Source organism: Styela clava, chromosome 5, assembly GCF_964204865.1.
Source record: "Styela clava chromosome 5, kaStyClav1.hap1.2, whole genome shotgun sequence".
NCBI classification, from domain to species: Eukaryota; Metazoa; Chordata; class Ascidiacea; order Stolidobranchia; family Styelidae; genus Styela; species Styela clava.
The window spans coordinates 2,850,396-2,868,520 of NC_135254.1; the positions used below are offsets into that span (position 1 = coordinate 2,850,396).

Genomic DNA, 18,125 nt, shown 5'->3' on the forward strand with positions numbered 1-18,125 from the left:
TTAAATGTGACATCATCCTAAAACTCTGTCAAGCCTGCAGATTACTAGCCTGTCTTCCTGATGTCAGTTTCACATTTGATCATTCGTTTGACTAACTCAGCGTTTCCCAACCTTCTTTGTTCGCGGACTATTTTCTCATCGGCGAAAACCTTTGCGGACCTAAAGTGCGTTTATTGCAACCGTACTTTGTGTGAAGAAGCGATAAAACCAAACACAACAGAATTTAACAAATTTCAAAATTGGAAATTCTCCGCAATTACGCGTTCGTCAAAAAAGCCAACTTTTTGTGTATAATAGCCTTTTCTGTCGCACAATAGATAATCCATGACAACGACGACAATTTAAATGTCATTCTATTTTAATTTAATTGTGTTCATGGTAACTCGCGGTTGCGTCGACTCACGACAAGTTGAAAGCATTACTTCTTCAAAATGCCACGGCAATCTAGGAACATAATAATGTGAAAATACATTGCCCCATTATATATATTTGAATATAATACATATTTTTTGCGATCTTGCGAATTTGTAATCGTCGTTAGAAAAATCCTACTATCTGCTATAAATTGCCAGAAAGTACAACTTGATTTAGTACTTATTAAAAATATATTCAAAGTATATTAGTGAATCGAAAATCATTAGTAAATCAAAAATCATTTTAATCCGCGGTTGTGTTGACAAGAAGAAAGCAATACTGCTCAGAAAATATCATGACAATCTGTGGACACAAAAATGCGTGGCCCGATAATATTTTGTTTTAATTAATTCGTATTTTTGTGAATTCGATAAATCTGAGATTTTGGTACAACGCTCCAGTACTGTACCTACCAATGTAGAGGCTGTGAAGATGTAGAGGCAGTGAAGCAAAGAATCCAGAAGGAAAATGCCTTGGTACGTTACCTACAGTAGCACCCGAAATTTTGCCTTTTGCAATGTCTAAAAAAAACATTATTAATCGGTCGCGGACCATCATAAAACAAAACTGATAGCGTTCTCCGGTTTATTTTTAGTATTGCCGCTTTTCAATTTAGAAAATTTGGATTTCCACCATTGACATCCACCACAAATTTATTCCTCGTTGCTCAAACTCGCAAGAAACACCACTATCGGTATTTATCAAAGCGTGTGCATCCTCGTGTTTTCGTCGAAATTCCGCAAGTCTGATTAAGCGACGCGCAAGCGACCTGTCGCGTCACCTGTTACCAAAGTTTCAAATTGTAAATTGGTATTCTAATAGTTGAATATATGCCCAGCCCTACTCAGTAACCAGTAATTATCGACTTGATTAATGCTATTTGAATAAACTTTCTTTTTATGTGTTATGTAAATTCTAACGTAAATCGTAATTTGGCTTATAGTTAAGTTTCGCGAAAGAGTTTGCGCCCGCCGTGAATTTCTGGCTCGTTGCGGACTCATTCAAATGCTTCGCAGACTCATTTAAGACCGCGGACTCGGGTTGGGAAACACTGGACTAACTTCACACAACGAACTGCCAGGGCCGAATTTGCAGCCTCTACAATTATTTTCCCATTTGTTTCTTCTCTCGGCATCTGCTGATAGCTTCAATAGTTGCACTGTTTTCTATTCCCGCTGCAATTAGACGCCGAGCAGCCTATAATTTTATAGCAGAAGGTACCAGCCTAGCCGAGGATCACGCAGAACCGCCGTAACCTCGCAGGCGACGTTAATCGAAAATGGCTGCCAATTTCCATTGTTGCGCAACTTAGGTATATATGGGCTTTGATCTCGTGATGTTCGAATCCCATGCCGCATTGATTATGTGGGAGAAGAATGCTGGACTGGTGGGTTCACGGAACGGCTGGTCGAATGGTCGAAGTTTGAGGAATTTCGGAATGTTAGATTTGAATGGGGGATTCCCCTGTGAACAACAGCGTCACCAATATATAGTTAATCTAATATTTTTATTCGGAACATTTTCCAAATCATGAACACCCATTAAATCTAGATAATTTAGTGAAAGAATTGAATGAAGTTAGATTGGAAATATGTCGGATTTGTTGCTTATTTTAAGCGGGTCAGTTCGGAGCAGACTATGATCGCACTGAACACAAGAGAGCTACGCCCAAATATATGGACACGTCTGTTCGCAGTACAGTACCGTACGGTTTACCGTACCGTCAGATCACAGTCTACAAATATATTCACACCAAGCGAAGCAGTACAGTAGGACACAAAAAGGCGTCCGATGTCCGCAAAACGCTCAATGACGTCATAGCAAACAAAAACAAATCTCACAGAGCCAACAGAAGTATTTAAAATGAGTAAAAGTAATAGCCTTCTGGGGAAAATTTTATCTTCAACCACTGAAAATTTCAAAGCAATTGGTCCAGTATTTGAAAAGAAATTAATATTTCCACTCGGTGTGTTATTCTGTGTCAAATAACAAGAACAACATAATATTGAAACGATCGTTATGTCCACTACGTGTCCAAAAACTCAGCGCTATAAGCGGCCACTAAAGAACTGGTTCAAAATGAACACTTACAGCAAACTATCATGAATTTTTCATGACATGAGCGTACCAACTTGGTTCAATTTTACCTATGATAAACCAACATTTGTTTGACTAGATTCTTTAGGAATCATCATGTTTCCTAATGTACGGTGGCCTTAAAAGTTTCTGTCCATCATAGTTAGCTTCACAACTCTGCGGAACTAGAAGACACAGCATGTCCCTACATATTTAAACATGCACTATTATCCCCAAACCAGTAATAACAACAGACTAGTTATTCACGAAAAGTTTGGATCATGTATGTCCTAACAATCAGAAGCGATGGCTCAGTGGTTAACATGTATTACACATCTTTGATTCCATGCACACCACCTCATCTAATGTGTAATGAATTGAGTAGACAATATCGACCCCAAAAAATATTTGGGTTGTTTCAAAAAAATTAGCTCTCTACATGTCAGTGTTTGCTTGCCCTGTTGGGAGTGAAAACATGAACAAATATTGCATCAAATTTCTATAGCATTTTATAGATTCTCTAATATATTGAAATTTAAATTGTGATATGCGTTTGTGTGCTTTTCAAACCGATCTACATTAATATGAAGGACCTATTTCATGCTGAGAGGATTGTTGGTTTAAAACTAATGATGTTTGGAATAGGAGGTAATTTATTTTTTATAACATGTTTTCGTTTTGTTTAGTATTGCTGGAAATCTATTGCCCTGCTACAAATATTTTTATTACAAATTTCTTAAACCTCATGTTTAGATTGAATTTGTCGTCATGTTGGGTGGATATGGTGCGCATACACATTCAAATTCATCCTAAGTTATGTTTGCTTTCCGTGTGGTTTGCTGTTGTCACATTGTTTTGTATTATAAGATCAAAATTGAATTCATTGAATGATTAGCTCCATATTGTCTTGTCATTGTTTTTTTCTTCTAGGCAAGCAGAATACTGAAATACACGAAAATTTATTCTTACAGATTCAGATGATTTATTTCTAACATGCAAGAATAAACACGAAAATTAAAGCACAAAAAAATGACAAACGTGTATAATGATAATCGTAAGAAATGTAATTATACACATAAGAATTCATACGAGTGAGAGATTCTTAACAATAGATAAGGAGTCGCGAAAGACTGTGACAGTCATCTAAAATTTTGAAGGCTTATATACCCTTGAGTCACACTTCATTTCTGATCATTTATTATATGATACTCGTGGCCTCAAATTTTTTTTAAAATCACTTTATCAAATTTTTGTTTCCACCAAATATGGAAATAATCTCTTTTTTGTTGATTTTCAAAGCCTCTACAGAGTTGTGAATAAAACACATGCTTGTGATTAAAGTTACTTCCAAAAGCGAATTGATATTTGAATTTGGTCCCAAATTGTTGAGTTTGCATTAAATGTGAGTAAAATAGATTTTTGATTTTTTTTAGTACATTTTACTCATAAAGTTTGCTGCCCACTGTTCTTTTGTATTTCAACTTGTGATGATCAAAAATCGTTGTCCAAAGTAGTAAGCAAGTTTCTGATGGTATTTTATTTTGTTTTTAAACCTTCAGACTTGCATATTTTTTTCATGGAATCATAGTGTTCCCCCCTCATAAATCTAACTATTTTTGTATAGTCTTCCATGATTTGCGAATATTACCCCTAATTACTCAATAAGTCTAAGTGATGTAAAAAATTTGCTTCATTGTCTGTAAACTTTAATTCTGTGTAGGATTATAAATTGTTTATTTGAAGAAATATTTTCAATGGGGGAGTTTTTTTACTGTGTGGGAATTCGTTGAAAACCCCAGAATTATTACCGGTAGTTTCTTGTTTTCTGCTTGATTCAAAACAGCTGTAAGAGGCCTGGGAAAGTGGGTAGTTGTAAGTGGGTATAAATCTCTTTTTACCTATTTTCTGTTTTACTTACATTTTTCCTGAACTGGTGTATTTATATTACTATATTTGTTGTTATTATAAATAACCTTGATAAGCTGGATTATAAATCATATGGCGAACCATGTTCAGTTATTTTGTCACCAGTCTGTCACTGTCAGTACAGCTGTACAGTTTGACAGTACGGTTAATCCAACTTTGGTATGGGAATACTGGCATTGTTTATTGAACTAATTGATTGCTTAAAATGTGTGGATTGATTAGTAGAGCAAGCTGTACAGATCAGGAGTTACAGAAATATGAGATCTACCCTGTAATAGCAGAAAGACTAGCAGTTCTCTTGCATATACTAGGAATGGTACAAAACCGAAAAATGTTTGCATCATGTATGCTACAGTTAGGCCGTGTCCGAATACCGCTGATAAAAACTGATTTCCTTCAGTATTACATTTTAACATAGATAAAATACTTCGATAAAGTACATGACTGACCTGGTAGACTATTTGATTTTTCTCATTACCAAAATAATGCAAGCCAGCCCCTCATGACCAAGTAAAAATTGTTTATAAATTTGATTGTTGCATATGCATGAACTAACATAGAAAACTGTTGCCGGCCAAACTTTGTTGCACAATATTAAATTGAAAAGCAGATAATGATAATGTTATTTTAAAGAACTTATAAACATATCAGAGAATTAGTGAACAACAGGATATTTAAAAAGTCCAAGATTGTGCTCAGTAAATCAATTTTTTATGACAAATTCAACATCCATATTATTTTTCAGATTCAGTATATTGAAATATTGGCAGCGTTGCGATGTGTCTCATCATGCTAAGTGTTAGGAATATGTTCTGATTACTCTGCGTGGGATCGTAGGTTTGAATCCCATGTGGAGATAGTTATGCGCAAGAGGATTGCTGGACTCCTCGCTGCTGTGGGATGGTTCTTGTAACCGCTAGTTGGTTACGGCTTCCTCCACCATCAAGTCCGTGCTTCCGAAAACAAATAACCAGCTAATCCCATACCCGACATGGAAAGGTAACCAGATGAGAGGCTGTGGATCGCCCTATGGTTAAGCCATCCTATCGGCTTTCCTCTTCCGGGATACTACAAACAACATTGCCACTTCTGCAACACAGAATTTTCTAGGAAATATGAGCAAAGATCTAACTCCAGTTTTGTATTAAGTAACTGTAGTCGAGAGATACCGTAAGTAGATAGATAGATAGCTTTCCATTGGTAGTAGGTATATCTTATTAATATCATATATTTTGTGGGCAGTTGAGCGGGATTTATATAACACCTGGGTTGTGTTATCACTCTCAAAGTGTTGACAATTTTCATTGAAATCTGCTATATTGTTGCTGCTGGAACAGGTAAAATTCACACACTATCAAAATACAATTGACTGCATTTTGCTTCAGTTATATTGCTCTGAGACAGTGGTTCCCAATTTTCTATGGCTCAGTTCCGGAGGTTTTTAGCACTAATGGCCCCTCTGTTTATCATTTCAGGGGTATTTATAGTGTTATTATTATTGGTAGATTTCAAATCCCATTATGCTTAAACAATTCATGCTCAACAATGTGAAACACCTTGTGAAAAAACCATATAAGGCAATGAAACTAGTAAGAATGGGGAGTTTTCCTGTAAAGGCAAATGGGAAATGAATTCTGCCCCCTCCTCCGACCGCTCTGTTTCCCCCGGTTTGGAGCCGCTGCAGTAAATACTTTGGTGTGAGATAATTATTTTTTGATTCCAGGATACAATGAATGGCAAGGAAAACCAATTATCCAAAATTAATATGAATGACAGAACCTAGTTTGAATTGAACTTAGCGCTGTTGTCTGAACCTTCCAATTTGTAGACTAATAGCGTAAAACTGATTTGATATAAAATATTACCTGTAGCAGAATACGTAAACAGCTTTTAAAGTGTACCAATTTGTGCATGTAATTACAGTATCAGGGAATCAGATTTTATTATGCTCTGAAGTCTCAGCAGAGTTATGGATGACTTATTGTGATTTTTGATTTGGTAAAATGATTGAGTACTATATCGTCACATATAAGCCTAGTTTAAAACTAGAGAAAAGTTGCCGAAATTGTGTGTCGGCTTATATATCCATAACTCTGATCGTACTCAAACGAAAAGACATTATGCTAACTTAATTCAATTCTGCAACAATTTGCTGTGATAGTAGGTGCATACGGCGTGTTACAATTTGCAGTATCGGCTCATATGAGTTTTTTTTCTACAAATTCACTCTTTATGGGCGTTTTTATGGGGTCGGCCTATATGTGGGGATATATGTATGTATTTGACTTAATATACCAGGAAAGAGACATCAACCAAACAGAAAATGTACATTGCCAAATTCACATACTTCCATACCAAATACCTTTTAATATATACCAAGTTATTTATTCAAAATTTAAATTTGTATGAATGCACAGTGAACTTTTAGAGACTTGGAGAATATTATTAGTGTCTGCTTGGTTTAGTCTGGTGTAGAACTTCTAAATTTCAACTTTGTTAGAATTCTGTTTAAAGAATGCTCCACACCTTGAGCCAAATTATATTCCAGAGTTTACTTTGTTAAATTATAATGAAATTAGTGATTGATATATTTTTCCAGTTTCCATAGCCTTTCCCATTTACACTTTGAAAGTTATAGCCACATTGTAGTATATAAGCCAGAGTTATATTAGTGGTCGTGCTCGAAGAATGCAACAACCAGTGAACTCAACTCATTCGTCTTATTAAAAAAATAATTAAATATGACATTTAATGTGACACTGTCTTGTTGCTAATTCTAGTTCTTTGCTTGTTCTTTGTAATGTTCATTTTGGAAAATAATAGGTCACACATATATGTACTTCCAAACCTCGAAGTAAAATTTTTTATAAAAATCAAGCAGTTATGCATCTCTCGTAGGTTGCAGACCCATGGGCTACGCAAACCACCTCACGGCGGGGAGGAGTCCAGCAACCCTTTCGTGTGTGATTATCGCCCACTGGATTCAAACCTGGAAACACGCGCAGGGTACACCAATCAAATGTACGATGCGCCAGCCGTCGAACAAAAACAGGTTTTGCAAATTTGTCCTTCATCGCCCTCTTCGACTTTTTCGCCCCCTTCTGTATCGCTTTCGCCAATCAGGCGCGATATCGCCTACTCTGGGAACAGCTGATCTAGAAAAATACTTATTATTAACTTATTAGCGCAATAATTCATTGTCGTTTGTGAGCTGAACTAGTAAAGTTGAAGCTAATTTGTAATAGATAAACGTGTGTTTGTGCATTTTATCCTCCATAAAAAACCAAACTGATATTTTTAGATCTTAGTTTAATGATGAATAAATTGTAAGAGTCTGTTAATGTATGAAGATGAATTCGAAAGTAGTAGACCAGGCTATTCAATTTGTAGACTAATAGTGTAAAACTGATTTGATATAAAATATTACCTGTAGCAGAACACGTAAACAGCTTTTAAAGAGTACCAATTTGTGCATGTAATTACAGCATCAGGGAATCAGATTATATTATGCTCTGAGGTCTCAGCAGAGTCAGTTATGGATGACTTATTGTGATTTTTGATTTGGTAAATGATTGAGAACTATATCGTCACATATAAGCTTAGTTTAAATCTAGAAAAAAGTTGCCAAAATTGTGTGTCCGCTTATACGTGCATAACTCTGATCGGACTCGAACGAAAAGACATTATGCTAACTTAATTCAATTCTGCAACAATTTGCTGTGATAGTAGGTCCATACGGCGTGTTACAATTTGCAGCGTCGGCTCGTATGACTTTTTTTTTACAAATTCACTCTTTTATGGACGTTTTTATGGGGGTTGGCTTATATGTGGGGATATATGTATATATTTGACTTAATTATACCAGGGAAGAGACATCAGTAGGGCTGTCCAAAATCGAATAATTTTTTGATTCGAATCAAATATTTTTGCCGAATCGAACCGAATAATCGAATAATCTGTCTCTATTATACAATAAACACCTGCCCTTTGATGTTGTGGTAACGTATGTGCAGTTACATCTTACTTACTGCTGGTATTTTGCAATAAAATGTTTTCAGAGGTCACACGCTTGTATGAACTGGTCAAAAAAATTGAAGGACTCCAAAATTTGGGTCTCAAACTGTTGAAGGTTAAGAGTAAAAATTGCACAATTCAAAAATTGCAATCTGATGACAATATTTGTGATGACTATGATATTGTTAGTGTACAACAGCCATCAAAATTCAAGAGTGCAATTATTGGTCTTGGTATATAGATGGATAATACAGTATTGCCATCAAAAGAAATTACAAATTCTATTGAAAGAAGGTATTGCCATCATAAGGATCCCAAAACACAAGGTATTGCCATCATAAGGATCCCAAAACACCTGTTTCAGCTTTGAGTTGCTCGTACCATGTTCTCATGATAACTAATTCAGCAGCTTCAAATCGATTCTATTTATAGAACTATCGTTTTCTAAATTGCTTTTTTCTCCTTGTTCTCTCTCAAAAACGTCATTACCGATTATCCCTTTTAAGTTATGATGACCATGCATGAAATGGCTAATCACGTGCTATCGGGCGGGCAATGGGAATGACATGTGTTATCACAAAATGAAGGCGAGAGAAATACCGGGAAATCAATTAAGCCGGGAGCGAGAGTGGTCTGAGCTCGAAACGCCGCTGCTTGTCCGATAAAAAACGTCATGCAAAGGTGGTTTCCGCTTTCTGTACCTAATTTTAGCGATTCGAATAATTTGCGTTTCGATTTCGAATATTTGGTTCGCTTGGACAGGCCTAGACATCAGCTTAACGGAAAATGTGCATTGACAAATTCACATACTTTTATACCAAATCCCTTTTAATTTATACCAAGTTATTCATTCAAAATTTCAATTTGTATGAATACACAGTGAACTTTTTAGGGACTTGGAAAATATTATTATTACCTGCTTGGTTTAGTCTGGTGTAGAACTTCTAAATTTCAACTTTGTTAGAATTCTGTTTAAAAAATGGTCCGCACCTTGAGCCAAATTATATGCCAGAGTTTATTTTGTTAGATTATAATGAAATTAGTGATTGCTATATTTTTCTAGTTTGCCATAGCCTTTCCCATTTACACTTTGAAAGTTATAGCCACATTGTAGTATATAAGCCAGAGTTATAATAGTGGTTGCGCTCAAAGACTGCAACAACCAGTGAACTCAACTCATTCGTCTTATTAAAAAAATAATTACATATGACATTTAATGTGGCACTGGCTTGTTGCTAATTCGAGTTCTCTGCTTGTTCTTTGTAATGTTCATTTTGGAAAATAATTGTTCACACATATATGTACTTCCAAACCTCGAAGTGAATTTTTTCGGATGGTTTGTCAAATTTTGATAGAGATTATCTTTATGAAGATACATTTTTATAAAAATCAAGCAGTGATGCATCTCTCGAATAGAATATGAATTTTATTTCCTTATTGCATTACATCTCAAGGGGCTCCATTTAAATATTTTCTACGCTATTGAAACCCTGCACTTAGCATCAACTTTTCTGCGTGTTGCCATTTGTCTAATTATCTGGCCCGCGGGCCGTAGATTGCAGACCCATGGGCTACGCAAAATACCTCATGGCGGGGAGTAGTCCAGCAACCCTTTCGTGTGTGATTATCGCCCACTGGATTCAAACCTGGGAACACGCGCAGGGTACACCAATTAAATGTACGATGCGCCAGCCGTCGAACAAAAACAGGTTTTGCAAAATTGTCCTTCATCGCCCCCTTCGACTTTTTCGCCCCCTTCTGTATCGCTTTCGCCAATTGGGCGCGATATCGCCTACTTTGGGAACAACTGATCTAGACAAATACTCATTATTAACTTATTAACACAAGGTTTAATGTCGTTTGTGATCTGAACTAGTAAAGTTGAAGCTAATTTGTAATAGATAAACGTGTGTTTGTGCATTTTATCCTCAATAAAAAACCAAACTAATATTTTTAGATCTTAGTTTAAGGATTAAATTGTAAGTGTCTGTTGATGTATGAAGATGAATTCGAAAGTAATAGACCAGGCTAGAGCAAAACAGTCAGATCGTCTCATGACATCATATGACAGGTTCAAAGAGAAAGGATTTCTTTGCGATTTCAACATCAACGTTGGTGAAAAATCATTCCGAGTGCATCGTACTGTCTTGGCAGCCTCTTCAGAATACTTTGAAGCCATGTTTTCAAGCAACTTGAAGGAAGTTCATGATGGTCACGTTAATATGAAGGATGTCAATCAGGATGGGATCGCACAATGCATAGAGTTCATGTATAAAGGAAAGGCAGATTTGAGAATGGAAAACATTCAGCATATCCTGCATGCTTCCAATCTTTTACGAATGGTGGAATTGACAAATCTTTGCTTTCAATTCTTGGAAATAAACATTTCCCCAGTAAATTGTCTCTCTGTGATCAACTTGGCTCGAATGTACGATCACTGTGATATAAAACAACAAGCCGAACAAGTCGTGATTGATAATTTTGAATCTGTTATTTCTACCGAGATGTTTCCATTCATCACCAAATCAGATCTCTTGCATTACATGAGAAATCAGACTTACCAAACATCATGGAAAGCTGTGGTAACATGGGCAAAAAGAAAAGATAACGTAGATGTTTCTGAACTTGTCAGCATCGAGCAATATCCTTTTAAATTTCTTCTACGAACTGTCCTTGAAGAACCTATTGTTAAAAACAATAAAACAGCTGAGAAATCGGTAATCACTGCATTATTTTCTGATGGCAAAAAACTTGAGACGGACCTCGATATTGACAACTGTTTTATCTTGAAGAATCATTCTGAAACCAATCAAATTCCTGAACAAACAACATTTAAGGATTCCATTAATCGATTCTTGGAGACAAATTTTGAACAAATTAGCAAGAAAAATGAATTTCTTGATATCAGTAAGGATGACATACTTAGACTATTCAAATCTTCAGGCACAAAGTATTCTTCAGAGGCTGTCAAATATAAGGCGATGATCAAATGGGTGAAACATGATGTCAAAAACAGACGAAAAATCTTTCAAGACTTGTTTAGTTTCATTAAACTCAAAGATTTATCTCTAGAGTTTTTGAAAGAGACAGTTCGACTTGAACCCTTAGTAAAAAAATCAGAGAGATGCTACGATTCGCTGATGGACGAATTATTTTTACGAGCATCTTCGAAAGCTGAAGAAAAATCAATTGCAGAGAAATCCCTGGCTTTACCAGATTCAAGCTCTTCAGTGGATGATGAGGAAGGATCTTCTGCCATTCGAGGTGCATCGGGTTTTGTCTCTGTCAGTTCCAGACCAGCTAAGAAGAAGAAAGGTAACAGAAGTAAAGGTTTATTATATGTTAAATACTGAAAATCACTGGGTTAACCTGTCAGTTTCCATGAACCGGGGGTCTTCCAATGTGGTTCTGAAATATCTTTCATCAAAACTCTCATTTTAGGACTCGGATTATACGATGCGTTGGCTTGTTAACTGATAAATCTGGAAAAATGGAAGTGTCTTTTTGTGTCCAAATGCATTGATAGGTGCAAACAAAATCCTAAATTTCAAGCCTAGGTTTTTCAACAGTTGCATGTATGAATAAATTATAAATTCAATAAAATAAGTAAATTTTGATAATATCTGATGTCTCTGACCCAGGCTCATGGTATTGAATAAATTCATGACTCGGCATTTTTGAAGTTGGCCATGTCAGTGTTGTTTTTCCATAAACTCAACTTTTCAGAAATTTATTTAATGCGTTTATTAAACAAAGCCAGGGGTGTGCAACCTTTATTACAGGCGGGCCAAATACAAGTATCTGAGTGAAGCCGCGGGCCGCACCTTCATTTAAGATAGCCTTTCTAGTAGTTGTAGGCACAAAATGTTGTTTCTTTTTACTATGTATCTTACGCTTTGTTAGGATTAGGGGTCCTTGCAGAAATGGTGAGTGAAAACGTATAAATTTCTAAAGAGACTGCTATCCAAATTTATTGCCACACCGACTTTAAACGAATTCAGTGAGAAACACGTTTTTATAACATTGTGTATTTTGCAAGCTAGTTCTGCTAATATGACAGTGGCACTCATTGCGACGCAAAGGGATTGGAATTACTCGCACGTACCAGATTACCTAAACTAAAAAACGTTTCGCGGGCTCACCATTCAAAATTGGTCTCCGCGGGCCGCACAATTTTTTCTTGCGGGCCGCAGTTTGCACACCCCTGCTCTAAGCCACTGATATCTAATGATATGTAAGAAGGAGAACCAGATTTTTTCCTGTTAGGCATTGCCTACCCAATTTATCACACGCTTAGGTATGAGGGGGCATAGAATTAGAACCTGAGATGTGTAATCTGTAAAGCCTACAGTTTAGCACTTTTATCGCTAGACCATGGCATTGCCCAAAACTCAAATAACCACACAATTGTTTAACTGCATCTCGTTATCATAATTTTCATTCTTTTAATTTATAATTTTTATATATCGTGGTATCTTTTAAATATTATTGAACCCTCAATCACAAGCATTTTTGCCTAAATAAGAACAAACCTTTTTTTTATCATTAAGTTTTGATTTTATTTATTCAGGTGCAGAATCTCAGTCTTCAAGTCAAACTACTTCGGGTCTAAGAATCATCAACCAACAACCACCTGGTGGGGGGATGAGAAGGAATATGTTGTCTGAATCACTGCCAGAATATGAAGGAAGGACTCTTGTCATCACCTACTCATTTCCTGCTGGAAGTCTGAAGGTAAATTATGTAACAAATTTAATTGTTGGTTGAAAAATAAATTACAGATTCACTGAAATCAAGATTCCTAATCAATAAGGTTCTTGTTCTCAATATCAGTCCCCATTGCACATTAGTAAATTTGAACATCGATCAATTAAAATATATTTCCTGAAACAAATACCAGTGCAATAAATGAAGAACCACAATTTGGTAAAAGTAATATTTGGGGATGCCCACAACCTGATAGTTTGCCTAGAATTCTTTGGTACAATTATTGTTATTGTGAATTTCTTGAATCGGTTCATTGAGGGGTCACAAATATATATCTTATTGTCTAATTGAGGAGCAAAATCATTATATATGTCAAAATTTACTAAATACAACACAATGTAAACAAAATCGTGGATGGAAAATATAAAATTTTCTGTCATACCCCTTGATTTCATTAATGCTCCAAATATGGTGATATATTGGCAAAGACATCCCTTATAATAGTACGGTCATGTTACTTTTTTATGCGATGCTTATTCATGCCTTTTGCTCGGAACAAGGCCCTATACAAGCAACCACAAATATTTAGTAGGGTGGTTCAGGTAACCACTGGTCTGTTACAGCCTCCTCCACCATCATCTCCATGCTTCCGAAAACGAATAACTGGCTAAACAACACTCTTACGTGTTATAGACTGGTAACCGGATGAGAGGCTGTGGTTCGCCACTTGATTACGTCTCTTATCAGCTTTTCTCTCCCCAGGATAAATATGTTATTCTGTCATATCTTATATTTAATGAAATTTAAGCTATCAGACACTGATATCTGATGATATTTAAGGAGATATTATTATATCGAATTTTCTGGTTCTGCATTTCCTATCCAATTTATTTCATCCTGGGTGAGGTGGTTGTCATGGGGATTTGAACCGAGATGTTCAATATGTGATGTCAGCTAGGTTCAGTCCAACACTTTAACCATTAGGCCAGCGGTTCCAAATATTTTTTGTTTGTGCAGCGCTGAATTATTAGGGAACTTGTCAACTTTTCTCTGCCTGATTTTATTTGTAACCACTGCGTTAGGCCATTGCACAGTCCAGAAGCTTGAAAGAAGTATTGCTAAATGTTTGCATTCGCTCACATGAGTTATTGCTTCGCATATACAGATTTACTCCATGAAAAGAAGACTTAAAAAGACTGGACTATCAATTACCGAATCGCTGACAAAACGTCGAGTCGAACTTCTCACCGAATCAAGAAGAGTTCTCGGACTTAAGAATGTTTGGACTATGAATGGAGACATATATGGATTTCATAACGGTAAGAAAATAATTATTAGAACCACATCAGATATTATGATATAAGTAAGATACCGTAAAACTACAGACTATGAATTATTGATATGCTAGAACAGCCCAAATTCTCATTGTAAGCACTAAACACAAGAGCAACTTTTGTTTATTTACTTTTGTTTATCTTTTTTGCCCATATGAATGTTAATAAGAGAGATTTACCATGTCATGGATGCCAAAAATCTGTAAACAATAGGGAAAAGGGGATCTACTGTGATAAATGTAATCGTTGGATTCATCTAAAATGTAGTGGTTTAAATTTACAAGAGTTTCGTAAACTATGTAATGAACCAAATGATATACCTTGGTACTGTAGACTTTGCCTACAAAATAGCCTGCCATTCAGCTCGTTATCTAATACAGAAGTAAATGACCAATGCCTGAATAATGACCCTTCCTCGACTCTGACCCCAGAAATTCTTAACGAATTTTTTACTGAGGCTTCGTTACTGAATATTGATAATGATGAAATAAGCGATTCCACAAAAATTTGTATGTCTGATTGTCAATATCTTTCTGCCGCTAATTTAGATATCCTATGCAGTGATAACTTGAACCCACTTGTCACAATGTGTATTAATATGCGTTCCTTGGCCAACCCAAGAAACTTTTCAAAACTTGAAGCTCTTATAGCCTCAATGACAGTCTGCCCAGATTTAATAGCAGTCAATGAAACATGGCTAAAACCAAATCAGATAGGATCCCACATGAACCTGGGTGACTATACTTTTTTATCAAATCCTCGAGTGACTTCGAAAGGGGGGGGTGTTGGCCTATACATCAAAAAAAATATTACCTTCAAGGCTAGACCTGACATTTCAATTATGAATGAGCGAATTTTTGAATCCACTTTCGTAGACATTTATTTGAAGGATAGAATTGTGACGTGTGGAACAATTTACAGATCTCCCTTATCAGATAGTCAAAGCAATAATCAATTTATTAGTATTCTGGAATCGACACTCCAAACCTTATCGAAAAATTGTATTATCATGGGAGACCTCAATTATAATCTTCTGGAAACAAACAAGACTGTAGATGAATTTTGTGAGCTGATGAATTCGGCTTCATTTTACCCTGTGGTGTCAAAGCCAACTCGAATCACTCAAAGCAGCTCTACAATCATTGACCATATTTGGACAAACATCTTTGATTGTAAACCCCGCAGTGCAATAATAGTGGATCCTATTTCAGACCACCTGCCAGTCCTGGTTTGCATTCCATTAAGAAAAAAACTTCGCAAGGCAGAAAACGAATACTTCAGGCAATATAATATCTCAAATTTAGATAATTTTAAACTCATGTTAGAACAAAGTGACTTTTCTGCTGTGTTCAGCAAAACAGATCCTGATATAGCCTTCAGAATTTTTAATGAGTATTTTTCTGAATCTTTTAAAACTTGCTTCCCTCTGAAGAAAAGAAATATTAAAAATAATAATAAATGGTTTGACAAGGAACTCTTAAAAATGCAGAAAAAAAAGCATAAACTATACAAAAACTATCTTACTGAAAAATCAGAGCAGACCAAATTTAAATATTCAGAATGCAAGAAAAAATATGAGAAATTGATAACTGCTAAGAAACAAAATTATTACAAGTCATTACTAGGTAGACATCGCAATGATCTTAAGAAAACTTGGCGTACTATGAACAATCTGCTTGGGCGTTCTAAACCAAATCTAACAAAAGTATTTTCTATTAACGGCCAGGAAACCTCGGATCCTGTCGAAATAGCAGATCATTTTAACTCGCACTTTTCTACAATTGGAAATAAAATGGTCGAACGGTTTACTCATACTAGAAGGGATGACTTTAAGCAATATATGGGGCATCCCAGTAAAACCTCCATGTTTCTTGCCCCGACAACAGCTTTCGAAGTCCAAAATATTCTGAAATCTTTTCGACCCAAAACCAGTTGTGGAATAGATGGAATTCCCTTTAAAGTTATACGAATGATGCCCTGGAATTGTATTTGTGCTCTCGCACATATCTTTAACTGCTCATTACAATCTGGTAAATACATAGACCAGTTCAAATTATCCAAAGTTATGCCATTGTTCAAAAAAGGAAATGCAAAAGATGTAAAAAACTACCGACCGATCAGCTTACTTCCCGCATTTTCAAAAATTCTAGAAAAAATTATGTACAAACGACTCAACCATTTCCTAGACCAAAAAAATTTCTTTTATTCACAACAATTTGGCTTTCGTCAAAATCATTCAACATCTCATGCAACATCCCTGCTTGTCAGTAAAATTCTAGAAGGATTTGATAAGAATGAGTATACTCTCAGTATGTTCTTGGACCTTTCCAAGGCATTTGATAGTATTGACCATGACATATTACTAGCCAAATTGCACCATATTGGCGTTAGAGGTCAGAGTTATAATTGGTTTAAAAGCTACTTATCAGGAAGGAAACAAGTAGTTATATACAATGATGTAGCATCTAGCACATACTGTAATTTGACTGTAGGTACTTTACAAGGTTCTATTTTGGCTCCATTATGTTTTTCAATCATTATTAACGACTTTCCGAATTCTCTTCTCCACTCTGATATCATACTTTTTGCTGATGACTCAACGCCATATCTTCGAGGCAAAAACTTGCCTGAACTTTTGACCAAGGCAAATACCGACTTAGAAAATATTCAAGCTTGGTTGTCTGCGAACAAACTCACTATTAATGTCGATAAAACTAAATATATGATATTTAGCACGCCGAAGCAAAAGTGTCCAACTCTGCAACAAAATTTGGAATTAAATGGAATAAATATAGAAAGAGTTAATCAGACTCGCTTTCTGGGTGTAATGATCGATGACAAATTGTCTTGGAAACAACACACCAATATGGTTCTATCGAAAACAAGGTCGTCTCTTAGTGCCATTACGAAAATAGCCAACTACTTAAATACATCTTGTTTAATATCTCTATACCACTCGCTGATAGAAAGCCATATTCGTTATTGTGCCTCAGCCTATGTTCATCGCCAATCGTCCATTCTCAAAAAAATTCAAAGTGTTTGCAATCGCTTTATTAGAAGAGTTTTTCATAGAGGTAATCGCGAAAAAATTGATGACTTATTTAAAGAGCATAGGCTACTACGAGTTGTGGATTTAGCTAAATTCGAACTATGTAATATGATGTTCTCTTGTCACATTGGAGAGCTTCCGTCCAGCCTGAACAGCCTGTTCCAAGCAAACCCAAATTCAAACAGCAGAAATAAAGATAATTTTTTTATTCCATTTGTCAGTAAAAGTATTTCACAAGAATCAATCGCAGTATGTGGACCAAAAGCTTGGAACTCCCTACCCGATGACATCAAAAAGTCAAAATCGAACTCAGAATTTCGTTCCAAACTTAAACAATATATATTATCATCATATTAGCAATTTTCTCTGCTTTGAACATGTTACTGTTTGGAGATCATTTTTTTTAAGGTCAATTCATCACTGAAAGGGAGAGCTGTTGATTATTTGGATTAAATGAACTATCAGGAAACTGTCCTCCTCTTCAGTCACCATAGACCAGCTGACAATTTCAATAACTCCACAGGATACTTCACCCGGATTCAATATAGAACAATGGACTGAATTAATAACTAGCACACCATTCTAATTTCATTATAATGCGTAAT

General features: G+C 35.8%; 1 protein-coding gene and 1 long non-coding RNA gene across 2 annotated transcripts in view; one reads left to right on the plus strand and one right to left on the minus strand.

Annotated features, from left to right (window-relative positions):
* The window catches only part of LOC144422714 (uncharacterized), a 41,472-nt gene that overhangs the window by 5,537 nt on the left and 17,810 nt on the right, over positions 1–18,125 (minus strand). The gene's annotated exons all lie outside the window — the stretch shown is intronic.
* Positions 10,389–14,500, plus strand: LOC144422877 (uncharacterized). Its single transcript, XM_078112805.1, has 3 exons — positions 10,389–11,745; positions 13,001–13,164; positions 14,303–14,500. Exons 1-3 carry the CDS (start codon positions 10,428–10,430, stop codon positions 14,498–14,500), a joined length of 1,680 nt encoding a protein of 559 aa, XP_077968931.1. The 5' UTR covers positions 10,389–10,427.

What these genes read in the sequence shown, in the direction of transcription:
- LOC144422877 (XM_078112805.1), top strand. Translation starts at nt 10,428, where the DNA reads ATGAAGATGAATTCGAAAGTAATAGACCAGGCTAGAGCAAAACAGTCA. An exon ending in ACCAGCTAAGAAGAAGAAAG is followed by an intron (nt 11,746 to 13,000) that starts GTAACAGAAGTA and finishes TTATTTATTCAG; the next exon opens with GTGCAGAATCTCAGTCTTCA. An exon ending in TTCCTGCTGGAAGTCTGAAG is followed by an intron (nt 13,165 to 14,302) that starts GTAAATTATGTA and finishes TCGCATATACAG; the next exon opens with ATTTACTCCATGAAAAGAAG.